We start from the raw sequence: 27,273 nt of genomic DNA on the forward strand, positions 1-27,273 counted from the left end.
ATATCAAGCGCAACAGCTCTTGACTCTCCACGTTTCTCGATAGCGTTATTCGAAATATGGGTGACATATGATAGAAGGTCACCTGTTGATCTTCGTTTCCGAAAGCCATATTGATGATTGCTCAAGATGTTGAACCCTTCTAAATATTTTCATGGAATATCATTATCTTTAAAGGATATACTGGGCCCTAACTATGCATTTGATAAATTACTGTCGTTTCAGAACTTTATTCAAAGAAACTATATTTAGAACTATAACTAGAAATGTAATCTGAACTGTAACGCTAATAACCAATTTGGTTGATGCGTGTTTTTTCAATATTTTTTTTTTTTTAAATGTTTGCGTTTATTGATTTTCCGACATTCCAGCAGGCCCTTTATTTTCTGTATGTGATATGTTGTAGTATATGAAATTGTTTTTGTTCTCTAAAAGGTGGCAAACTTAGGTGAAATTCAATAAATTGATGGATGTAGCCGTTACTATGTGTAGAAAATCATAATGAAGAAAAGAGAAATGAAACTTTCTAAGGTTTTTACCACTTTTATTTGAAACTAACGTTACTGCAGTTTCGTCCTATACGGACATTTTATACAATAAACTAACAATGATTCATTACATTCGCCATAATATACCATCCCTGTAGGTACTAATAGAAATAGGGGTACTTGACTTGATTGAGTACTTGAATTAACAGTCCACAATACGGATGTGCCAATTCAAAAACCGGCGATCATTTAACAGGTTGCACGCGCAATGTTTATGCTTGTGAATTTCTAAGGATTTTAAGTAACTGAGTTTGCAACTTTTCCTGGCATAGTGCAGAATTTCCGTATCGTTTAGATTCGGAAACTTGTGGTTGCATGCCAGGAAATGGTTTGAAAACTTCGAATCATTTTTTCCTAGTCTGAAGGACCTTTCATGTTCAGAATACCGTTTTTGTAAATTTCGGCCACATTGTCCCACATAAACACTATTACATTCCGGACACAAGCTTATAAACTCCAGATTTTTCCAACTTGTCAACCTTATCTTTGGCATTGTAAAAGAAATGAGATAACCTGGCATGTGGCATGAATGCCACTTCCATGTTGTTTTTTCTGAAGAAACCCGCAATTATCTCTGCTCTTTTTCCAAAATATGTTAGCGTTACCCATTTCTTGATTTCTGGTTGTTTGACCTGAGGGTATATTCATCTGTTGGTAAATTTCCGGTTTTGTTTCCTGACTAACTTTTGGATAGTATCTGCATTGAATCCATTATTAGGACCTACCTTTGAGATTATATCAGTTTCCCTAGCTAGAGTGTTAGCAGACAAAGGCAGTGAGAATGCTCTGTGCAACATTGAATTGTAGGCTGCTAATTTATGACTGTCTGGATGGAAAGAATCGCTTGGGATGGTGATGTCTGTATAGCTAGGTTTTCTGAAAACAGTGAACTCAAATTTATTCTGATTGTGTGTAATGGCCAGGTCTAAGAAATTTATCTGTTTCTCTATCTCTGTTTCGAGTGTGAATTGAATGTTGCTATTGAGATTATTCATGAATTTCATAAATTGGTTCAGCTGTCGTGTAGTTCCTCTGAAACAGGCGAGAATATCATCAACATATCTGTACCAAAAATGAATATGTTTTTTACCCAGGTCGGAATTTATTATAGTGGTCTACAAGTTGTTCATAAATACCTACAGGGGTGGTATATAATGGCGAATGTAATGAATCATTGTTAGTTTATTGTTTTAGTTTGAAATTGTCCGTATAGGACGAAACTGCAGTAACGTTAGTTACAAATAAAAGTGGTAAAACACATAGAAAGTCCCATTTCTCTTTTCTTCAATAGGTGAAAATGGTTTTCTTCAGTTCAAAACTTCTTTTATGTTCTCGTTTTGGAATTTCCTGAAGTCCTTCACATATAAACTTTCACCCCTGATTTGTTATCTTTGCCCTGTTTGACTTGTTGTTCTTTATATATCTACCCGAGGAGTTACCGGTCTTCTAATATGCTATATTGTTCCCTTTTGTTAATAGCCTTTCCATCTTATCCCATGATTTTCCTGTATATGTGAGTTTTCTATGAATACCAATTTATTCTACCGATAAATACATTTTTTTGGAAAATTGGATGCTGCTGAAAAGTATTTTCGAAGTTGTTCCTGATAATTTCAGCGAGGAGGGGGCTTAGAGGATTACCCATTACGAGGCCTTATTTGTTGTTATAGAATTAGAAATAATTTTGATACAGGCATAGTGGCCAAAGTGCATGTATATCAAAATGGATTAATAGGTGTGTATGATATTTAAATGGCATTTCATTTCTGCGCATTTTATTCTCTTATTGAGATTATTTCTGTTTCAACTAACTCATCCGAATATTTCGGCCTGGTTATTTTTATGATTTCTACTTTTTCGGACAATGGAAGCCCAAATTTGCAACATTCTTTTGTGTGATATTTGACTTAAATGGACGATATAGGATTGGTTTATCCGGTATATCGGCCGCACAAGAAAATAAACAAAACGTTATGAAGAAGGGAAATCACCTCTCCCAATTGAAAACAGATAGTTTGAAGTCATTTCAGTCATTTCAAGAATTGATAAAATGGAAAAGTGACAGTTTTCAACGGGGTATATAACTTATCTTCCTTATTCGGTCATGTTTCTTCAGTAAATGACGTATTTCTTCTTTTTTCTTCTTTTTATCTTCCCAAACAACTATCACAACTTATTGTATTATGTTCAAAGTAAAATTATAACTATTTTCATTATTTTTCATTGAAGAAATGCTTTTTTACAAAAGTAATGACTTACACTATTCATAAAGTTAATCATGATAATTCACTCTCGAAATGTCAACATGGAAGTAAAAATAGATCGTTATGGTGATAATGTAATAATATTATTTACAAAATGGTATATGTACAAAATTGATTGAGCAGAATTGAAGCTATGAAAAGTCTTTGACACAGCTTTCCTAAAAGTGAAAATGTTTCTTCACTTTTCATCAGCAACATTCCACTTTTTATTTTATTTTCTCTCATCTGGAGAATTATATATACTGTTAGAACTTTTACTTCAACCAAATATTGCACTGCACATTTCATTATTTTTCTTGTTTATCGAATATGTCGTCCCTGGAACTGAATACTTTTTATATTTCGATATCCTCATCTTATGTTTACTTCCAGGAATTCTCTCGACTTTGAAAATGTTGTGCCTGCAAAAGAATGTTACAGATTAATAACGTTAAAAGAGATTCGATGTAATTTTTCATCATATTATCATAATCATAATAATATTCCTTAGTCTGATAGAAATGATAAAAGAAATTGTGAAATCAGTGTTACTATCTCCATTCGGGTTTCAAGGCCATCTTAGTTTGGAACTGTGTCCTAACGTTTCGCCAGCACGAGTGGCTGGCTTCCTCAGAGGTTTATTCATATTTGAATTGAAGGGGTTATATTTTTAGGAGTGATTAATTTTTTGGGAAAAGAAATTTTTTGGCTTTCTACTACTCCATCTTGATACAAAAACAATTTGGTACTGAAGAGCCTTGGGGCAAGTGTCTTAAGGCGAAACATCGATGTATACCAGTGAGGGTGACAGTGTTCCATGTAAGTGCAATTTATTACCATTCATTTAAAGTAGAACTCGTGTGAATGAAATCTGATTTTTTGTACCACAACGAATGTTTGAAATACAAACTGAGTAGAGAAAAGTATCTTCTGTATAATTCAGTGTTCATATAGAAGTATTTGTTTCGAAAGAATTTTTTTCTTTCGTGTGATTCAATGTTTATATGAAAGTAGCTGTTTCAGGAGGACTTTCTTTCAGTTTGTGTCTGAAAGTTACTTCTTTGCATGATCTACACATCCATGTATAGAGTTACTTATTTTGAAATTGATTACTTCCTTCCTTTCCTTGGAAAATTCCCTCATCTTTGTTTTTGTATCAAGATGGAGTAGTAGAAAGCCAAAAACTTTCTTTTCCCAAAAGGTTTATTCATCTTGATTCACCGAGTCATCGGTGAATCATCAAGATGAATAAACCTCTGAATAGAATAATTCCAATTTTAGATTTGAATTTTAATGTTTGACATATATTAATAACTTTCTTATTAGTCAGTGAGCTATGCTTGAAGACTGGCAGTAAACAAATCTAAAGAAATGAACTTTAAACGTTCAACACAGTCTCGAATATACCAATACAGTAGGTCGAATGGACTGACGCCTATCAGAAAACAACTGGCTGATACCTGGCTGATACCACGAAGGGCGTTGGATTATATCTGACAGGCGTCAGTGCAGCAATCTTCACAGAAAATTTCCTGCATATGCAATTGGCAATACAACTGAAAGAGACGACCTTCAATTTTGGAACGGGCACATTTGCAGACCGGTTTCGGGCTCATTAGCCACTCATCAGTGCAAGATAGTGGCCATCATCGACCTAAAGTCAATGATATTTCATAATTGAAAATCGGAATTTTTTCAGAGTATTTCATTCCTCTTCCTAAGTTGGAGGGAACAACAAAATGTCACTCCATCTAGTGGACGAGGTATTAACCAACTGCATATGGCACATGAGATGAGTGGCTAATGAGCCCTAAACCGGTCTGCAAGTGTTCCCGTTCCAAAATTGAAGGTCGACTCTTTCAGTTGCATTGCCAATTGCATATGCAGGACATTTTCTGCGAAGATTCCTGCACTGACGCCTGTCGGATATAATCCACCGCCGTTCGTGGTATTAGTCAGGGGAGTAGTTGTTTTCTGATAGGCGTCAGTCCATTCAACCTACTGTGTAGGTATATTCGAGACTGGTATGAACGTTTAAAGTTCATTCCTTTAGATATATTAATAAGTTTAATTCTATAGTCTACTCGTATAGTCGAATATTTTCATATTCCATCACGCTATGTTTATATACACACATCGGAAAAGTCTAGGGATATTTTTAAAAATGGCAGTAATTTTTTTTAGATCGCTTTAGGGAAAAAAAGTTGACGGGTGATTATTAAACGAATGTAACTTACAACAAAATTTATTAAATGGTCAAAAATACTGAGTGCGCATATAAGCAAAACTAAAAAAAAATATGGCTCTTCTTTGGCACCCCGAAAAAAAATCATAATACAAAAAAAATTGGAATCAGTACAAAGTATGGCCTCCACGCTGGTTTATTACGGCCCTACATCTATCGTGAATCGACAAAATGAGATTGTCAATGTCTTGTTGAGGTACATTTGCCCATTCAGCGATTAAAAGCTCTCTCAATTGAAACGTTGTGTGAATGTTCCCCATATGCGGAGTAATTCTTCGTTGAAGCATGTCCCACACATGCTCGATGGGATTCAGGTCCGGTGATTGTGCTGGCCATGGCAATACATCAACTCCTTCGTTGGTGAGCCAGTCAGTCACTAGACGCGCGACATGTGGACGAGCATTATCGTGCATTAGGTGGAAGTTTTCACCAACAGCACCAGCAAACGGACGGACGATAGGTAGAAAAATGGTATCGAGGTACTATCGAGCTGTGAGGGAGCGATTTGGAAAAACGAGATCGGTTCTGCCGCCGATCATGATTCCGCCCCATAGCATTACTGTACCACCTCTGTATGTGTGGACTTCCTGGACGTGTCTCAAACGTTCATTATTTCCAGGTCGTCTCCACAGTCTTACTCGACGAGAATCTGGATGAAATCCAAATCTGGATTCGTCTGTAAACAAAACTGTGGCCCAATCATTTGCATCCCAGTTTTGATGTTCTTGACACCACTCTAATCTTCTACCGCGATTGCCTCTCGACAAAGGTGGACATCTAAGTGGCCTTCTGTTGTGGAGATCTGCTTCATGCAGTCGATTTCTGACAGTATCACGAACAATGGTTACCTGGTGCGTCTGCTGCAACACGTTAACCAACTCAGGTGCTGTGATTGTCGGTTGTCTTCTTGCGGTTAAGACCAAAAATCGGTCTTGAACTGCAGTTGTAGCGCGTCCTCGCCCTGGATGTTGTTCGGCTGGACTGCCAGTTTCATGGAAACGCCGTCACAATCGACTGATAACACTTTGGGAGACCCCCAAAGGAAGAGCTACATCATTTTGTCGCATGCCACCTTGAAGAAGCCCTACAGCTCTATTCATCTCAGCCAATGGTAAGTGATGGCGTTCCATGTTAAAGCACAATATTTCCAGTTTAATTGCTGAGCAAGAACTGCATAGAATGTACAAACTCGACACTTTCAGATTATTCATTTTAGCCGAAAACCTACAGTTTGTAAAAAACTTGATAAAAGATTAGTTACCGTTTTTGCAGGCTTTGTTCAACCCATAGAAATCTACAGGGTGGCCGAGTGTACCAATTTAATCGAAATTAAACGACCTCATGCATTTATTTTTATGATATTTAGTATGTTATAAAAATATCCCTAGACTTTTCCGATGTGTGTACATTCTAAATGTATGCATTCCTGTGAATATAAATTTTATCTGATCTTATCTCATTTTATTTTATATCACCTCATTTTGAGGAATGTGTGAGAAAATATGCTGACAAATTTATCTCGAGGTTCTCTCAAGGTGGATATCATATTTCAATTGTATTTTTTTAAAGTATCAGCCACTTCAAGACACATTTTAGGAATTTTTTTCTCACACACAATCAGGAGTAAATTTCAATAATTTGTAGCGAAAAAACAAAACATATGTATCTGTATCTCACCTGAATAGCGCATCTGGTTGTGTCAGTCTCATGCATAAGTGTATATTTGAGGAAAAGTCTATGTCAGTTTGGAGATCTAATTTGGTTTCTATGGATGCAGTGAATTCCACTTGGGACTTCACGAACATAGTGTCAATCGAAGTTGATCCAGTTGTAACAATTCCAGCTCTGAAATGAATAATCATAGATGACTCTTCGAAGAATGTAAACTATAGTCGTCGAAGATAACTGTGTTGAAGCTATTTAACAGGTTTTTGGCTATGGTCTTCAACTGACATTATCCTTCTTTCACTATTGTCATTGATGTTCAATTTTAGTGTATCTAATGTAATTTTAAAACGCCTTCAAATTATTATAACATGAACTATTCTTATCTGGTTGAATGGAAGGGCGAACTTTGATTGAGTCATTATGCTTTACATAATCAAGAGGCTGAGATTGCTCAGCCCGTTTCCTCAGCTGATCCCGTTATAGATCTCGGAAATGGTAAATCTCCCAAGAAAAGATTAATCAGACAAAAGTTGCGTATTTGGAAGGACAATGAAAATCTGTTTTCATGTTGCGACTATAAATTTGAGATATTCGTAAATTGTCGCATTTGTTATTTTGAAATAACGTGTTTGAAGATGAGCTTTCATACAAATGCACTAAACTGAATTATTAATGTATTTATTGTTTGATCTAGGTTATTCCGTAATATATTCAAAACTTCCCGCGGAAAATTACGTATTTTGTATCCGCGGCAAGCCTTTTACCCACAGAATAACCTAGATCAAACAGTGAACGAAATTAGTTTTTCATTTTTATTGCATTTGTATAAAAAGCTTCTCTTTAAAAAGGTTTTTTTTATAATTTTCTTTTTCAAACATTTTCGACTTGAAGTAAAAATTGCATATGTATTAAAATAATTGATACAAATTATTTACTACTTGTCGAACCTAACAAGGTTGAAATAACTTATGACGTTATTACTGAAATGACGTTAATTTGTAAAGTGAAAAATTAATTAACCACGACACTGCTTGTACGACATTCTTGATTTCGTGAAGATGTTTGTAGGTTCTTCTGTTTTTTTTTTCGTAGAATTTAAAAGTAATTCCAACGATAAGAGAATGGTAATTGTTACCTACAGTAGGAATAAGTCACTAATATCGTGAACTTTTTTGACAGTAGATGACAAGTAGTATCATCAAATTGTTTTAGCTTGCAATCATGGTTGTATACATACTATCAAGTACATATTATGAACATCTCTAAATTAGCTGAAATGCATTTCGCTTATGGACTAGCAGATGAAAATGCTGCAGAAGCCCGTCGACTCTAACTAGAAAGATACCCTAACAGCATAGTAAGTGTGATGTACTGTTTGGAACCTTTGGTGTAGTAATGAATATTACTGGAGTTTTTTCCCAACACCAAATCGTTATTTTTACACCTCGACACGTGTTTTGATCACCAAGTGATCATCTTCAAGAGGAAGATAAAACTAACAACTACTCAAAACTAAAGCTACTTATACTAATCAGGTACATCATTCAGGTAGGTAATCAGTAATACCACCCATACAAGTGTACCACCCTAAATTAATTTTACAATTGGCCTTTCTATTATTTTACAATATGTCCTTATGTATGTTTGAATGTTTCGGTTATATAAACCCAACAATATTATTTCAACAAGCTATATAATATGCTATTTGGTATTGGTCCGTTATCGTTATTCATAATATTATTATGTTTACTTATTTCTACACTCTCATAGGCATCTAGTCGCCTGTTGTTGTTAACTTGTCTAACTAATCTTAAAGAACTGAAGTCTATGGAATGGTTTTGTTGCAAAATATGATGGGCGACTGCTGATTTTTCAGGTTTTCCATATTTTGAGTGTGCTATGTGTTCCTTATATCTCACTTTAATAGATCTTTTTGTCTGTCCATAATATTATGCATCGCAGTCCTTATATTCAATTTCGTAAATTCCATACTTTTCCGAATTCTCGACTTTGTCTTTTGGACTTCCCAAAAGGCTCTGCAGTGTATGACTTGTTTTAAAAATCACCTTCATACCTAGTTCCTTGAAAATCTTTCCAAAGTTCTTCGTATATGGTGCAACAAAACCATTCCATAGACTTCAGTTCTTTAAGATTAGTTAGACAAGTTAACAACAACAGGCAACTAGATGCCTATGAGAGTGTAGAAATAAGTAAACATAATAATATTATGAATAACGATAATGGACCAATACCAAATAGCATATTATATAGCTTGTTGAAATAATATTGTTGGGTTTACTGATTACTACAAAAAGACACATTGTAAATATATTTAGATAGGCAATATTGTGAAACTAATTTTATATAGCTGAACATTGTTCTATATATAACCGAAACATTTAAACATACATAAGGACATATTGTAAAATAATAAAAAGGCCAATTGTAAAATTAATTTAGGGTGGTACACTTGTATGGGTGGTATTACTGATTACCTACCTGTATGATGTACCTGATTAGTATAAGTATCTTTAGTTTTGAGTAGTTGTTAGTTTTATCTTCCTCTTGAAGATGATCACTTGGTGATCGAAACACGTGTCGATGTGTAAAAATAACGATTTGGTGTTGAGAAAAAACTCCAGTAATAAGCATAGTAAGTATCTGCATATGACGATTCAAATGACAGTGACCTGTGACCGGTTAGACAATGTAGTTCATCACTACTGTAGTCCAACCCTTTTGGTATCAAGGTTCGAAGGACTAATAAACGCCTTGGAGTGAGCCAATCTTAGAAGATTCTGCCAGAAGTCCATAAATCTTCTTGCCATCCAGGTGCTCAAGAATGTTTGGCAAAGCCTAAAGCGATGCCAATGACAGGTGCTGGTCCGATGAAGCTGCTTGCAGCATCCTACTTTGCAAGGGAGTTAGCAGCCTCATTCCCTTCCAGGCCAGTATGGCCAGAAATCCAGACCAGAGACAATCTGTCAAGTCTTCCTATCGAGGACAGTCGTTTTTGGCAATTTGCTACGTTGCTCGGTAGGAGCCAAGCGATTCCAACCCCGCTTGACTGTCCGAGAATGTTTCCCCTCTTACCCTTTCAATCTCTCTGCACACAATTCAATAGCGTAAATTTCCGCTTGAGATACAGTCACCCTGGATCTGCGACAGAAAACACCTGCATCAAAACGTGAAGGTATTTTTGATCCATCTGTGAACCAACAACTATCTGTTCTTAATATTTCCTTCTCCCGGAGGATCCAGTCCTTTCTACTCGGGAACAGGCATAAAGTCAGAGGTCATTTCCAGAATGCTGCGACTCCTGGTGTCAACCAGCAGTCTGTTGCACTCTGCATTGAATTGATTTGTGCAATTGACAATGTGCACAAGTCTATAAGCAGTTCATTTAGCCTCTCTCTCCAGAAAAATGTGGAGAGGAGGTAGATCTAGAAGGATCCCCATGACCGCTGACAGTGTGGTACTGATGGCACCACTGATGGCCAGACAAGCATGTATGGCCATCTTTGTCTCTGTAAGCTAGAGAGCTTTGCCTGAGCCGTTCTCTGTAAAACCTTCGGTCACTAGGTAGTTGCCCCATAAGTGAACGTTGGTCAGACAATCATCACATAAATCCAATGGATTTGTTTGGGACCTAAACTCCAAGTTTTACTAAAAATCCTGCCAGTTTCACACAAAGCCAGACTGTCCATAAGGACTTTTTCCAAGTGAGCGTTCCAGGTGAGATTTTTATCAATGCCAAGATATTTCACCTCCATTCCAAATTGAATGACCTCACCATTGAGAGAAAGTGGCGTTTAACAGTCCAATTTTCTCCTCCTGTTGAAGGGGAATATCACAGTTTTGCTGGGGTTGACAGACATCTGCTTCCTCAGGAACCAACTGTGAACAACGTCCTTTGTGGTTTAGAGGATGTTACAAGCTACCCTTCCCGACGTGGACCTTGCCAAGATGACAAGGTCATCTACATAAGCTTGCAGATCTACTTTTTTTCTGTCGAGTGCATTAAGCAGACTATCCATCAGAAGCGACCTCAGAAGGGGAGATAGTACCCTACCTTGACGACAATCTCTGGCGACCCTGAACCTAATGGCCTCGCCTTGAAGAGTAGTAGTTGCAATTCTGTTTATCAGCATGGCATATATCCAGCCATTTATGGTCGATTCTATGCCTTTCCTACGGGTGCATATACTGTTACCGCGAGATTTTCCTAGACAATTAGATTTTTGTCAGTTCTTCCTTCAAAAGAATTGTACAAAATGCATCCATTGCATCCATGCAATCCAATGACTAACTCACAAACAGCCAATAATTTACTGTCCTCGACCTGATATTCACTCAGCATTACTTACGATTTTTGAACTAAACCTTCGGCATTTCTGTTCCACAGAGATATCTCGATTTTTCCAGAAAGATCAAACGATGTAGCTCCTCTGAAGTCGACTTTGGCGATGAATCCATTGCTCAACCGTATATGTTCCAGATTGTCCTGGAGCAAAGCTAAAACCTAAAAATTATTTTGGAATACATCTTAACGATATTATTCATGACATACCTGAAACGCTGGTGTTTTTTCAGAAGCTGTGCCTGACCAAACGTGCCCCATTAACTCTCCCTGCCCATTGAAAAAGACGAAGGGCCGAATTTGCGTGCCCATAACGGTCAACTCAATACCAGCTGTAGCCGATTCATCTGCTGCTTCTTCTCCTCCCGCGTCGTTGTCGCTGGAGATGAAACTATGAAGGCCTCCAGAGAATATACCCAGCTGAAAAAAGAGTTGAAATATATCAACTGGAGTTCGCAAATATAACATAGAGAGGGTGAAACCAAGAAGTTGAAGAAGATAGGCTCCAATGAAACTTACACTCAATAGTTGGGATGCCATGTTCCCTTTTTCCATCACAAGGTCGATAGTACCACGCTTCACAATGCCCGATTTCATTTCTTGAACCGTCACTAGACTACCGTTACTGGATTCACTGGTCAGGAACCTTCTAGTTAACGCTATCGACAGACCCCTTGGCGACATCCCGGAGTAATTATTCAATTTCCTATTACTCTTGATCAGTCGTTGTACTCTTTCCTTGAAATCTGAGTTCCCATCAGCAATCAGTTTAATTTTTTGGAAAATGTATTGCTTGATTTCGTAAACGGGGTCGCGGGTCAGTAGAAACTCCAGCATATCTTTTAAAAGATCGTCACTTGGCTTCGTTGCTAATAAAATGTCGGCAGCGAATGTTCTGGAGCTACTGTCGTGTCTTCTGTCAAGCTGGAAGAATGTTTTTTTCGCTGCAGTTAGTACTTCTTCATTCCAAAGGGTTGCATCAAAGGATTGCAATGCTTTCCAAGATAAGACACCTTCTTTAGAGGTTCCGTTTCTGATATAGTTCAAGAGAATTGGCACTGTTGTAGGTGACTTTAGGTTTTTCAAAGCTCTAAAGTACATGAACTTCTCTTCGCCTTTGGCGTATTCCAGGTTGGCTAAAATGGTTTCCTCTACATCTCGAATTATCTGAAAAATCAGGAATGTTTATTGAAGCTGAAGGTCACAAACTATCATAGTGAGTTAATAGTTTAGAATAGTTTAACCGTAGAGGGTTAAATGTACGAATGATTTTTCCGGAAAAGATTTTTGGCTTTCTACTCTTCATCTTTGTACAAAATATGTGAGAATCTTCCTAAGAAAGTTCCTGTGAATGGTATTCCTTTCAATCCCATAACGAATGTTTGGAGTACAAACTGAATTGGAAAAAGCTATCACAACAGAGTCCTATTGTGAGGAAATCGACGAAATGTACTGAACATTGCGTCAGCAGCGGGCACTGTCAACAGAAGAGGTCCGAACCTGCTCCAGCGTCAATGTTCTGCCTCATCCATTATACTTCCCAGACCTCTCGCTAACAGACTATCATCTTTTCAGGCACATCGATAACTTTCTCACCGGTGAAACCTTCGCCAATCAGGACCAGACAAAAACGGCCTTCGTCGACCTCATCAAATCCTGGAATTAATCGACTTATATTACGTTGGCAAAAGTGTACCGATTCAAAGGACGCTTATTTCGATTGAATTGAATAACTATGCACTGAGATATTACAGTTAAAAAAAGACTCATAAAACCGGACAAAACTATTGAAACAACCTAATACTTGTTCCTAGAGGGTTTTTTCTTTCGGTTTATTCCTGAAAGAAACCTCTGAGCATGATCTAAAAATTTTGTGAATAGTTTATTTTGAAATCAATTGCCTTTTTCCTTATTTGAAAGTTTCCTACATTTTTTGTTTGAAGATGGAAAAGTAAAGAAGCCAAAAAAACTTTTTTCTCAAAAACTAATTTGCCATGAAAAATATCCCCCCCTTCAATTTGTACTAATAAAATTCTTCGAAATTATAGAGGTATACCTTTAAATTGGAGCTAACTGGAGACAGTTTTGACAACTTCTGGGCCATCGAAGCTATGGTTAAGATCAAAGTCTCCTTTACTTTTTCGGGAATATTGATGTCTTTCGAGAATTTTTTCAACAATCCTTTAACAATTTCCGGATTTGGCTTTGATGAAAATGACAACGACCAAAGGTACCTTTCAACTGAGTTGATATTTTCTTCCTTATCGAAATGTAGCTTCTTCAAAACAGCTTCGTGACATTCTGTAGTTTGAATGTATCCCAAAACATCGTACAGTTGTTCACTGAAAATTGTATTAATTATTATCAAAAATAGAAGAAAAACCGAGAACAGTTTTTCAAAACTATCAACTTTTGATTATTTTTCCAACTTCCATTGAGATTGGAAGTAATTAATGTTGTGGATTCATAATAACACTTTGTATTAAGCTAAATTGTTTTTGATAGTTTGTAAAGTTTCGTATGATAATAAAAGTAATAATGATGCTAATTTTAGAAGAAAAAAGACAGAAAATAATATTCACGTTAATGAGAAGAAATGCAGAAATGAATATGACAAACCACTGAAGCTCATAGATCTTGTGCATTACATCAAAATGCACGTGAAGCAATAAACTTAAAAATTGTGCGTGTTGTCGTTGTTGAAATGAAAAAAAATATCATGGACCAGTACATAAACAACATTACAATTTAAAATATCGGTCATAAAAAGACTATGATTCAAATATATACACAGAGGAAGTGAAGGTCATTTGTTTTATGTTTCATTCAATGTTCAATCATCAATTTGGTCATTGATGAATGCACATTTTGCAGAGTTGTTGTCTATTCGGTAAGGTAAGTTCTTGTTCAGAAACACTACAGTGTGCACCACATGATGAACAACATCTTCTGATGAGTTATAATAATGGTGAATTGGACAATCCACAAAAATAGATGAAAATCAATGTTACACTAATCATACAAATATAGAAACTAGTGGTATTGAAGATATCTCTCAAGATAAAGTAAGAAAGGCTATTGAAAAACTCAAAAATAAAATGATCTTTGATTTGGATTCTACCTCCCTCGTTTATTTTGAAAGACCACTATGCTTTATCTGAAAGGTATCATTGAATACCACAACTTCTCGAAAGTTTTCAAAAATATGTCCTATTTTGAAGAGTGTCGATGTGTTTAATAGAAACCTTATCAGCGAATATTAGCAATCGTTCCACAGAAAGAATTCAGCTGTGGTTTCTCAAACGAGTTCTGTACTGGAGAAGACAGTTCAGGCTGGGTTTCAATTCTTCAATTTCAACTTTTTTTAAGTCATGTCAAAATTACTATGGGATAAACATTCAATACTTGTTCAATAATGCACTCCCATTTAAAATATGGAATCCTGTTTTGGGGACATTCACCACTGTTCCAAATTATTAGAAGATCAAACTGATCTTCCTCTTGAAGATGATCACTTGGTGGTCGAAACACGTGTCGAGGTGTTAAAATAACGGTTTGATGTTGGGAAAAAACTCCAGTAATATTCATCAAATAATGTATCTATTACTTTATCCATACTCACATTATTTGCTTGTTTTTCTTCGAGGACAATGCTTTCGCGATGTCTGCTGCAGTTGCACTTCTTGCTGAATTCACGAGGTCCAAAAAAACTTTGGCAGGTTTCAGGGTTCCAAAGTATTCCGGTTTCAAATGGTTTCGCAGATTATCAACTTGTTTCGGAAAACTAATTACGTCCTCAGGTTGAACCAACTCTTTTTCTGTGAGTAAAGTTTCTTGAGTGAAAATGATCCCGCTTTTTTTGCTGATGGTGTCGATTACTTCTTCAAGACTGCTTTCTGAGAAGGTTTCGGTCCGCCGTTTCTCTATGAAGATCAGGCTTTGGAGGGTTTCCACGTGAGTTCCCAAGTCTTCTTTGGCAGAAAGAATTACTAGATGGCTATCTTGGGAATTTATAGACTCTATATGCGTTGAGGTAGAGTCCAATTCATACTCGGCTCGTCGGAGAGAATTCACTTCGATGCCCAAAATTTTGTCTAAATTTCTGGTGTACGGGAGTCCTTGAGAATCGCATTCCGTTTTAGTTTTCAGGAACTTCGTAGGAGATACGGACGAATAAGTAACATTACATTTTCCAGAAGCGTCGGTTTCGCTGTTTGGCCCATCTACGAGTTGGAACTAAAATTGTAATGAAAATTATACAAAATATTCAAGATCAGATTGTGAAAAATGGAATTAATGAATGCAAAAACAATGAGTGAAAAGATATAGCCCGGGAGGTAGCGTGCATTTCCACAATGACGTCACGTTGTTGGACACTTTCATCTTTTAAGTGCTCGATAGAAAGACACCAGATTGTCTCTGATCTGGATTCCTGGCCATAATGACCTGGAAGGCAATGAAGCTGCTGACTCCCTTGCAAAGGAGGATGCTGCAAGCAGCTTCATTGGACCAGAACCTGTCATTGGTATGGCAAGAAGATTTATGGCCTCCCGGCAGAATCTTCTAGGATTGAGCAACCCTTGCGGGTTGCGGCGGAGGGTCGAATAGACTAACTCATTTTGGACCTAACCTAACCTAAGTGCTGAACTTTCCACTCCACAATTTCCTGTTCAAATCCGAGCATACTTCAAAAATCAGTTGCTCAGTGTTGGTAGTACTTTACATTCGTACTCTGTTTCTTAATAGTGAAGAGTTATAAACGATCATTATAAATGCATAATGCTAGAGAACAAACGGAGTTTTGCGATTTTGTTACGATTTGCCACAGCTTGTATAGGTGGATTCATAATACTTTACCGGGTTCATACTATTTTTATATCGCGTACGTTTAGGTATTAAATCAAAAATACTTGTTGAAACCAATAACTATGTTTTTTACTTATACAGTGTGTAAAAGCCAAATGCAATAAGTTCATTATTTCGGTTACTGTACATATTTTTAAAAAATCCCGAGACACGTCAAATGTAAATTATAATTTGACATTCTTCAACGTAGAAATGCCACCCATATCTTCAACTCCCTTCGAATGATAGCTACAACCCCCAATTTTTTAAATGGCAAATATAAGTTTGTGATATATCGTTTAAAAGGCCTCTTCATTCTCTATTAAAACATGTTATCGTTTTCGAATTTATTGCAACAATTAAGAAAGAATAAATTAAAATCATGGGGTTACCGAAATTCGATAAAATACACTCAAAAACTAAAATGTAATGCAAAACGTAATGAAATGTAGAATACGAAAAAGAACTATGGGTGTTAACGAAGTAGATTTTCAAAATGTTCACCGCAAACGTCTTGGCAACATCCTAATCTCAAATAAAACTGTCTAATCGCAAGTGTTATTCGTTCTTTCAAGTCATTCAAATCTGAAGGTTCAGTTTTGTATACATTGCTCTTTACATATCCCCATAAAAAGAAATCTAATGATGAAAGATCAGGTGATCGCGCTGGCCATTCAATCGAACTCGCCTCCCTATCCACCGATTGGGAAATGTTGTATCGAGGTATTGCCGGGCATTAACCTGGTAATGTGGTGGTGCTCCATCCTGCTAAAACCATATCGTATTCACTGGAACTTGAGGATTTTTTGGATCAGGATATAAATTTGCTAAACCTGGAATGACATCATTTTGAAGTAGTGCCAAATGATATGGTTTCCTACAATGTCTGTCCAAACATTAACCTATTGAGGGTATTGCGTGTGTTCTGCTCTCATCCAGTGAGGATTTTCCGTTAACCAGTAGCGACAATTTTGTCTATTAGAATGACCGTTAAGAGACAAAGTACACTCATCAGAAAACATAACGTCTTCTAATTGAATGATATTGTTATCGAACATGTCAATCATTCGTTCATAAAAATAAGTTCTTCTATCAAAATCATCTTCCATGAGCTCCTGAGTAGGTATCATTTTTTAGAGATGCATTTTATATTCTTTTAATATGTTTACTATCGATGTATGGCTAACATTGAATGTAGTGGATGCATGTCTACTCGATGTATGTGGGTTTTCCTCAAACTCAAGCATCACATCTAATTTGTGTTAATCACTCATTGCATTGGCTTTTTTATCTGTCCCACATGACCAAGCTTGCGAAACTGCTTCTCTATTTTGCTTATTGCCTTCAGATATGGGCGGTGAATTAGGAAATTACTTATGAAATAGACGAGCTACTCCTGTTGTGTTCGAGTTTTATCTCCGTAACCAGTCATTTGTAAAACTGTTATTTTATGCATTTTCGTTAATCTAACCATTTGTCAGACTTGAAGTTAACGACTTTTAAATCTGATTTAAAATACTGACAACTAATATAGTAACATACGAAACAAGTTGACAAAGCGTTTTAAACTAACTTTGTCACGGAAATTATTTACAGTTTTTTAAAGGATATCATCTAAAAGGAACATTGTTACCCGCGTTGGTTCTGTTAACAGTAGTTTTCATACCATTACATTCATTACGAACCTCAAATATCAATTCCAAACGAGGCTTCTACGGCAGTCTGCTGCAAAGCCAAGTTTTAACAATGACAGCAGAATGACAAATCGCTTTTTGTCTGATGATACTTGTCGGATCGAAACAACACTGTTGTTTGTTGGATCACAAATGCTCTTGTGGTTCTGAACCTTTGGTGTAGTAATGAATATTACTGGAGTTTTATTCCAACACCAAACCGTTATTTAAACATCTCGACACGTGTTTCGATCACCAAGTGGTCAGCTTCAAGAGAAAGATTAAAGTCAAAGAGGAAAATTAATATTCCTTTTGAAGATGATCACTTGGTGATCTAAACACCTGTCGAGGTGATAAAATAATGGTTTGGTGTTGGGATGAAACTCCATTACTATACAAATGCTCTGTTTTGGACTCTTAATTCATCATGTGGCTTGTGCTTAATTTTTCAAAGGAACTGTTAAATTACAGAAGATAGTGCTAATGAATAAGTTAGTTCAATGTATCTTTTCTATGTATATCAAGGAACAAGAAACGGTGACGTATTTAAATTTGGTCCTTCCCTTTTAAATTTACGCCGATATTTATCTACTTTGCCACCTATAAAAGCGCACCGAGAATAAGCGAAGAGAATTCAAAAAAAATAAATTGTTCTTTTCTAATTCCTTGAAATCAATCTACAAGTCTAGTCATGCATTTTTAATTATGCTGTCTCTTGTACTGAATTCAACAACCGTTCGAACAAGCTATTAAGATAACAGAAACCATTTCGAGTACGTTATAATTTGTGACTGCTTACTAATATAATTTAGTCAAAGCCAATCCATGACTTCCTGTGTATTATGAAACGTTTCGAAGGAATATACGTACGCACTGAGGCAAAGAAATAGCATTAATCATAGCGGTAATGTTACTGGTGAAATGTTCTAATCTGACCATAATTAGATCATTTTTCAATTTATTCATTCGTTTTTAGAGAATCCATGCAAATTTCTAACGTTTATTATCAATTATATTAATAGAATAACATTTTATTAAGGCAAAAAAAGTAATTTTGCAGGATACACAGTACTGGGTACATACAGAATAGGACATTGAAAATGAACTGAATTGGCAAGGGAAAGAATTTGTGGCCGAAATCCAAAGTTTATTCCTGAGGGAGAAAATAATCTACATAAAAAGAGAAGAATATATCATAAGGAGTTTCACCGGGTGCATTCAACTCAAATCCAACACCAGAGACCTGGGCAAATTCAGAAGTGGAGGTCCTCGAACGGACATCCAGGAAGAAATGTCTGGTGGAAGACTAAATCAATTCAACCATATAGGTCGTCGGGATCAGACGGCATTCTTCTAGTGATACTGCAAAAAAGGACCGGTACAGCTACTTCAAAAATTGTGTGTGATCCTTAGATCAAGTCTGAGATACATATCAAAAACATGGAGACTGATTGGGGCAACTCAATTCTGAAACTTGGTAAAATTGGATAGCATTTGGCAAAGGCTTTGAGACCAATGGGTCTCATATCATTAGCATTGAAGACACTAGAAAAAATACTTCACAGGCATATTAGGTACATAGTACATAGCATTGACTACCAGACCACTGTATCGTGTACCCCCACACTGGTGTGGGGGTACCTAAATCTTTATTACAGAACCAGATTGGCAAATTGATCTATAAGAAACACAAATAGTACTGAAAGAATATACATACGGGAAAACGTCCAAAAAGAGGACTGAACAGCTATTTCAAAAAGGCAGGGATCGGCTCACAACAATCACTGGGCTACTCATTGGAGGACACCTGAACAACATAGGACTATACAGCAGAGAGTTACAGGCAATGCAACTGAGGGACAGCCTTAACACTTGTGAGGCACTGGATCACAGAAAACAAGCAACCTAAATAATATGACATACTTCCATGCAAGGTACTTGTACGAACTAGTACAGGGAACATGATTTTTGGAATGGATGACATGAAAAATATGGAGGAAAAACACAATAATCCAATGACCGCAATGTTTTCTGAAGTTTTGGAAGAAATAGACAAGTCAGTCAGTTCCCAAGCAGTAGCAAAAAAAGGGGATACATTTTGACATCAGATGAGTCTGATGTCGCTCAACATGGCTTGGAAAATGATCACAGAATGAGAGAGGAATGCTTGAAATTGTGAAGACTGGTACGTGACCACAGACTTTAAGATGCCTTCGAAAGTTTGGGAATCGGAAACTATGGACAAAGATCTATGAACAACGACAATTATTATCAATTATTGTCTTTCGTAATGAGTACGAGTTGAAACCAGGAAAATATTGGTATAATTAGTCATTACCTAATCATTACCATATACCTATTTAGGATACAACAAACTAACACTATAACTAATACTACTAAATGTTTCATTGACACTAATTTGATGATACATCACTTTCGGCTGGAAGTATAAAAAGGATTCAACTCAGTGGTGAGATTTACTTTCAGTCATCTCTCATTTCTTGATCAGCGGGAGATTAACACATTTTCAAGGCATAGGCTGTACAGTTATTGCCGCACTTGGCTCCTTCATTATTTTTATAATCCAATAATTTCGTTGAAATTGCACGTAAAATAGTTTTTGGGTCATCGTCAAAATTTGTGGCAGACTTCTATCTGTAAGACATCAGAAAACTATCATGCCAAAATCTTTTTGATTTCCACTGCTGGTAAATCCGCCACTGCGATGATGCTAACTTGATTGGTAAAACGCATAACAAGAGATGGTTCTCTAGAGGTTTCCATTATATCCATCAAGTACAACGTTGATTATTTTTTGAAAAATGTATCAAAATCATTCACCAAAGTAAAAAGTAAGACTTGAATTCAAACGGTTACTTACTTGGAATAAACTAGCTATTCCTTTCTTGAAGTTCAGTAATGAAAGAGTTTCTCCTTTCGGTAAAAGCAGTTTTTCAACTCTTCCATCTTTCCATACTATCAAAAATGGTTTATTGACTACATCGTCCAGTTTTGAAGTGTGTGCTTTGAATCCATCAGGGGAAGGAGCCTTCCTTGATCGAATGTGAAGTTGGGGGGATTTTAGCTGTTGAGTATATAAAATATAAATATAAAATATATATTATTTTCAATTACGAAACATGTATATGGGATGAGTCATATTCGAACGAACTTTGCATAGATTATATTTTTAAAATCAGCTCTGAGAAGCGTCGTTAAAAATATTTCGAATTGTATTTAAAAAAAAAACAAATTTTTGTCATTGTTTGGGTACATACATTTCTATACAACTCACACTTAATTATGTTGTAGTAAAAAATAATTTCGACCACTTCTGTATCTGTAGAGTAGGTAGGGTGAGTGTAAGCCCACAACACTTAGGCCACATTTAACCCATTGTACATCATCCCGAGGAGTTGTCCTCCTAGGTCATCGTCCATCCTGTCATTTCCAGGAAGGTGGACAGGTCATTAGGGGAAATCTCCTTCATATCGGCAGGTTTAGGCCAAGACTCGCCGAACACACACTCTTTTATGAACGATAACTCCGGACACTCGCATAAAATATGACTGATAGTTTTATCTGTTCACACATCCTGCACAGAGGTGTGTCCACTAGCACCATAATATAGAGGTGTTCCCTTAGTTAACAGTGGCCAGTCAGAAATCCTACTGTTAAGCATAGGTTTTTCCTGGTCATCGCCAGATATTTCTTCGGCGCCAGCTTCCCAGGTTCGCCCAGAGTGATCCTGGCAAGACTGCATCCTTTGATTCCATCCCATCTCTTTAGGGATGGAGCATGGGTGTGATGTTTGGCTGATTCCTCAATTGTCGAAGTCATCAGGCCGTAGGTGTCACTGGGTCCTAAAATTCTTAGTCCAGCCGCTTCCTTGGCTGAAGAGTCGGCAATGCGATTACCTGTCGTGCCCTTCAACCCACCTCAGAATAATATATTATCTATCAAGGCTTTGGCTAAATCTTGGTGGCACTCTAGTACTAGCCCTGAGGTAACACGTACTGGCGCTGAGGTAAAACGTTGTCTGTTCAAGGCTAATAGCGCTTGTCTACTATCAGTGCAGATTGTTATGTTTTTGCCAGAAAATTCTTTTCTGGTCATTTTTTTTGTGGTGATTGAGATACCAGTCAGTTCTGTTTGAAACACGCTGGTATTTTTCCCATTTTCCACTTATTCCTCAGACTTAGTGATCTGGAGTAAACTCCATATCCTGGGCCTTCTTTGGTGTTTGAGCCGCCTGTATATATGCGTATTGTATTAATAGCATCTGACTCTGTGTTCTGTTTCATTTATATTTTGTAGAGTTCATTAAACACGAATCTGGATTCGATTGCATCACTGGCTGCCTGCAGCAGAGGTTGCGGAGTAAGCGCTTCTCGCCATAGACTTAGCTTCAATTGACCCATTTCTACTTCTAGGTTTACAGCGCACGGCTGGTGTAAACAGCGTAACATTCCCATTAAAGCAACTTCCTTGAAGTACAGGCCCAAAGGGGCCAGACCAGTAATTATTTCCATTTTAGCGGTTGGTGTTGTATTCATGACTCCTGTGATGTTTAAATGAGCTAATGGATGTATTTGATATAATTTTTGGATGTCCGTTGCTTGTAGAACTTTTGGTCCCAATACAATGGCTCCGAACGTTAACATAGGTCTTATTGTTGCAGTATATATCCAGGTGACCACACGGGGTGAAAAGAATCCATGTGCTTCCCACTGTCCTACGATATTGCTCATATGCCATATATGCTCTGTTTGCTTTACTCTGTAGGTGAGAGTTCCATGTTAGTACATTTGTGATTTCAATTAGGAGACCTAGAATTTCTAGAATATCCTAACATCACCTGTTTTTAGCAACCAAGTGCTGCCCATTCCTGCACTTGGCTGCACCGTGCTGATGAGGCCAATAGCCAAAAACACGTTGCCGCGGTTTGCCAATAATTTTTCTTGAGTACTGTTCTGACTAATCTTTTCCTTTTTGAATTAAATCATAGACACTCGATAACACCTTCTTTTTTATAGGAACTGTATTTACATGACTCGAAGACGAGGTCGCAATCTCCCTTGCCCTCAAGTCTCGTTACTAGCCCTATGCTTGCTGTGTTCAGCTCTAAATGCGAAAACGAACACAGCTGGTTTCACTCAGAAGACCTAGAATTCCCAGGCAACTTCAACATGACCACGTAGGCAGCTATAGCTACCTGCGTGACATCCAGGTCCAGGATATAAATACAGATATAGATGTTATGGAGTGTGTAGGATATAAATACAAAATAGAACAATTCGTGGACACAACAAGAAAAAAATTGAAGCAAACAATAAATTGAAAGAACTTATGGAAATACCTCATCAAAATAAGGTTTAAAAATGAAATAGCATACATTCACAAACATAAAGAACGATAACAGATGAAAACATTTTTTAAAGCGCATTTTGGTGAGTTATTTCCATATGTTCTTTCAATTTATTGTTTGCTTCCATTTTTTAGTTTCAGATATTCTTGAAAAAGGAAATAAAATATTCCGAAAGCTTGAATGATCAGTAAATAGTAATAATTTATAGCCATTCGTTATTGACTACCTAACCCTTTTAATATAGAAACTGCACCATACTGATGATGAGCCAAAAGCCCGAAACACGTGTATATGGTTTGCCCATTCCTTAAGTGGTTATCGTTACTGTTATTATTCATTGTAATCATTACTGTATATGTTATTTCATCGCATATAAAAATTATTATCATATCTTAATCTAATTTTCTGTCCACTGAATTCTTATCGAAATCTATTTGAGCGGTAAGTTCTATAGTTTTCTGATTGAAGAAGAATACATTGAATAACTAAATGAATCCTTGAATTTATACATGTCCGATATACCTAACTATTCTATTAGAATAATTATAGGTTTTCTGTTTAGCGGAACGAACTGGCCAGGTGACTTTCTTCAATTTTAACCAAAGACGATCACATATCAATAAAAATAAGTCATTTCAAAGGCATAAACTCAGGATCCCATTTATTTGGATCATTATGTGCGACTAGTTTTACTGGTATTAAAGTCTACACTATTCTACATTATATCATAAATAACTATAAAAAAAATTGAGTTGAAAAAACTAGAAATGAATGAATTCTACTGAACTTTGCACCTAATTCATAGTACTGTTAATCGTCTTATTTTTCAGGTGATGTTTGGACAGTCATCAATACAAATACGTTTTATAAAACCTAGAGAAGGGTGGGGCTCAATGAAACATAAAAGTGGTTGTGCCCATAACAATCCACCTGTTACCTTAGGATCTAATCTACAAAACAAATGCATCAACCATAATTTTATACATCATGTGTGACCGTGACAGGCTATTTTCCGAAAAATGAATTTGGTTTCATCATGCCTCATACCCGGAGTACAATGAAATAGCAGAAGGAGTACCTTGAAACTACAAAAAAAAAAACTCGAAGAAAACAACTTCATTTTTCCAATTATTGAATAGGTTCAACAATAGGAATGTATTCAATAAAATTAGTTCAACTGGTTATGAATATTAAGGCACATATACGAAATAATTTGACATTTCATTTAGCTAATGTTCAAATTACTGAAATCGACTCAGAATGGAACAAAACCATTTTGTCCTTTAATGGCCTCAGTTACAGTTATAGCAACATCTTTATGTCTATGTTATTAACTAAGGCACTGTCATCTACACTAAGCTCAACGAAGGTGTTGCTCATCTCTCATCTTGGTGATTCGACTAAGGTAGAATCCTGATTGGGTTTCAGTTTTGAACTCAACCAAAACAAATCTAAAACAGGAAGTCTGAACAATTACGTAAAATGGTCGGGCTCAACATCAAATAAATTTTCATCCATTTCCAAGTCGTCGTCCATGTCTACATATGAAACGTCTTCGTCATCATCCTCTGATGAAGGCACGTTGTTCATTTGTGCAGATTTTTTCTTCTTCAGCCCGAACACCCTTCTTTTGGAATCATTCTCCTTGGAAAATTGAATCTATTTTCTTTCCTGCTCTAATTTCTGGAGCGCTCGTAGCTGTCATACTCTTGCCTTTATTCCTCGGCTTTTGAGTCGGTTTTCGTTCTCCTACTTTTGGATGACCATGAAAATATTCAGTAGAGAGGAAAGCTTGACTTGAACCAGCTTCTGGATCAAGGACACTGATTTCTGCATGGTTCTTCTACTTGTGCGGGAAAGCCATTGCAATCACATATTTGCACTGCTTAGGAAAAAACATCTTGGTCAAATGGATGTATTCCACTTCATTTGAATCCTGCAACTATGTTGAAAGGGGTCATGCTTTTCTGGTGAGCTGTATTTACGAAGGATGCTATATTATAAATTGAAGCTGTTTTTCCAAGGTTTTGAATCATTTCAGAGTCAAGAGCAGCATTATAATAAGTATTGAATGGCCCAAAAACCGCAACATCCAGTGGTTGCATTTTATTAGATGAATGGTAAATCAGAACTGAATTGCCATTTTTTTTGTATAGCATGGGAGTTTCCAAGGACAAGTGGCTTTCTACGTTGTCATACACAGAGAAAAACGGTTCAGGTAAACGCGTACACTTGAGAATAATTTAATAACTATAGATGTATTCTTACATTTCAATATAATAACATCAAGTAAAAAAAAGTTTCTGTCATTGGGTTTCTACAGTAGGTGAATTGAGTCCCTATTGAAAATGAAGTGTTCACCCATGTATTACTTGCTACTCAACAGTTTGTTCCCCAGTATTCAACAGTTTTGCCTAAACTAGCTTATTTACCATTAAACATATGCATTCAGTGAAAAGAACAATAGTATGCTACCCTCAGTACCAATTTAATACATGTAAGTAAAAAAGTATTTATTTGACTTTTCCGGTGTCTACGGAATGGTTCGGAAAGGTACGTACGCGCGTGATGCGTGAACACCTTCAAATTTCAGTGTGGTTCAGGGTCAGTTGTGTTTGTGCCCTTTAGTGGAGTGTATGTTGCATGAGGTTGCAGTTCCAAATTATTGTTTGTGAGTTCAAAGGTGAATATTATGGAATTCCTCGAAACATTAGAGCAATGGGGCCTCTCAAGTTTCTCCCAGAAATTCATTGGTAAGTAATATATGTTAGGTAATACATCTTGTTTGTCATTTTATCAAATAAAATTAAGGACAAATGAATCTCATTTTGTTGTGACGATCATAGTTTATAGGTTGATATTTCGTTAAATATATCAAATACCATCGTAAAATGCGTATGTTGGTATAAATATTTCTTAGTTTCGTGTGGAGTTATATACGTAGTGTCCTATTTTCATAAACTGAATTCAACCTGCCGATACTTGATGAAATTTCATATTCTACAAAAATATCAGTTTTCTGTACGATTCTCACTAAAAATCGGTTTACAAATCCGCTGCACGTGTTTCACTTTGTGATATCTTCCTCAAACAGGATAAAGATAAATGGATCTATTCGGCTTGAGGAAGGTAGTTAGGTGTTACGGGCCTGGAAAAAGCGCGTCCGCTCTCGGGTGAAAATTTTACCGGGAATATCATGAACATATTCAATATCATGTTAGCAGCACAAAGCACTTTGTGGTTAGCGGGAAGCTGCTGTCTGCAGTATAACATAAACACATGCATGAATCGCCATCGCTTCTGTTTATAATTTTAATCGTAGAATATCACTGCTGGCATTAGCCAACATAAAGCGAATATAGGTACATTCGTCTGTCGGCGTACATCCTGGCTTCGATGCTTTTCACGCCGTGTATAAAATAATTCAGCTTTTGGCTCCTTCGAAATTATCAGAATCATTCATGACTTTTTGAATATCAATAATAGCGGTTTTAATCGGTAAAATATTTTAAGACAACTTCACAAAATCCGAAAATAATTTTGATCCTTGCACTGAGTAGCTGAATATAAAACTCAAAACTTTGTGCTTCTTTTTTTTTGAAAGTTGCAGTGAGTAAAGGAAAGGGACGAAGATCAGAACACATATATTTCAATACTAGGGCTGACTTACACTACATTCCTTCTCTGTCCGTTTTTTTTCATGTTTTCGCCAAAAAAACTTGTTTTTTGTTTTTGCAAAAATTCGAAATTTTAAACGTTTTGAACTTATTACAATTAGTAAGCCTGGAAGCTGGTCAGCTCAACCTGATGATTTTTTTGTTAAAGCCGGGTTTTTACGGGAAAAATCATTGTCATAGGTGGGATCAGCTTTAAGGTGAACTTTATCTATGTTCAATACCTATCAAAGTACCTATTTTTCAGATGAAGGCATAACAGATGCCAGTTTTGGGTTGTTGGATGAAAACACAATAAATCAGCTCGTGGATAAGGCTGGCCCTCGCTTGATTTTCAAAAAAAAATATGCTGAATTTTCCAAAAAAACTGAAGAAGAACGTATTTTTGGAAACACTTTTGATGCTGCCTCGAATTTATCAGCTGATGAACAGGTGAAATAATTTTGCTGTTGTGCATATCTTGTCAGTATTATGATAAATTTGAAATGTTTACGTTTAAATGTTTTTATTTGTGTGACAAATTTTGTTATTTTTTTGAGAATGTTTATATTCGTTTCGCAGTTTGAGAATAAATGAGTTGTGAGAAAACTTAGTATTTTTTTTGGTGAACTTAGCAAAGCACTGATTTGGTAGATTTTTGTAGGCGATTCTT

The 27,273-nt window shown here is 36.5% G+C and overlaps 1 protein-coding gene across 4 annotated transcripts in view; it reads right to left on the reverse strand.

The window, feature by feature from the left end:
* Positions 1-2,870: 2,870 nt before the first annotated feature.
* Mtp (Microsomal triacylglycerol transfer protein) overlaps positions 2,871-27,273 on the reverse strand; it is a 41,564-nt gene continuing 17,161 nt past the window's right edge. For all 4 annotated transcript variants that reach the window (XM_074175918.1, XM_074175916.1, XM_074175917.1 and 1 more), the window contains exons 3-10: positions 20,461-20,664; positions 14,684-15,297; positions 13,118-13,403; positions 11,581-12,228; positions 11,272-11,481; positions 11,069-11,223; positions 6,711-6,878; positions 2,871-3,210 (exon numbers count right to left, since the gene is read on the reverse strand). In XM_074175918.1, coding sequence (XP_074032019.1) covers positions 3,069-3,210; positions 6,711-6,878; positions 11,069-11,223; positions 11,272-11,481; positions 11,581-12,228; positions 13,118-13,403; positions 14,684-15,297; positions 20,461-20,664 — 2,427 coding nt within the window. In that variant the 3' untranslated portion in view covers positions 2,871-3,068. The remainder of the gene's footprint in view (positions 3,211-6,710; positions 6,879-11,068; positions 11,224-11,271; positions 11,482-11,580; positions 12,229-13,117; positions 13,404-14,683; positions 15,298-20,460; positions 20,665-27,273) is intronic.

The sequence above is a fragment of the Leptinotarsa decemlineata genome, unplaced genomic scaffold (assembly GCF_025532065.1).
Source record: "Leptinotarsa decemlineata unplaced genomic scaffold, Ldec_3_MD MMD2_tig00001393_RagTag_RagTag, whole genome shotgun sequence".
Taxonomy (NCBI): domain Eukaryota; kingdom Metazoa; phylum Arthropoda; class Insecta; order Coleoptera; family Chrysomelidae; genus Leptinotarsa; species Leptinotarsa decemlineata.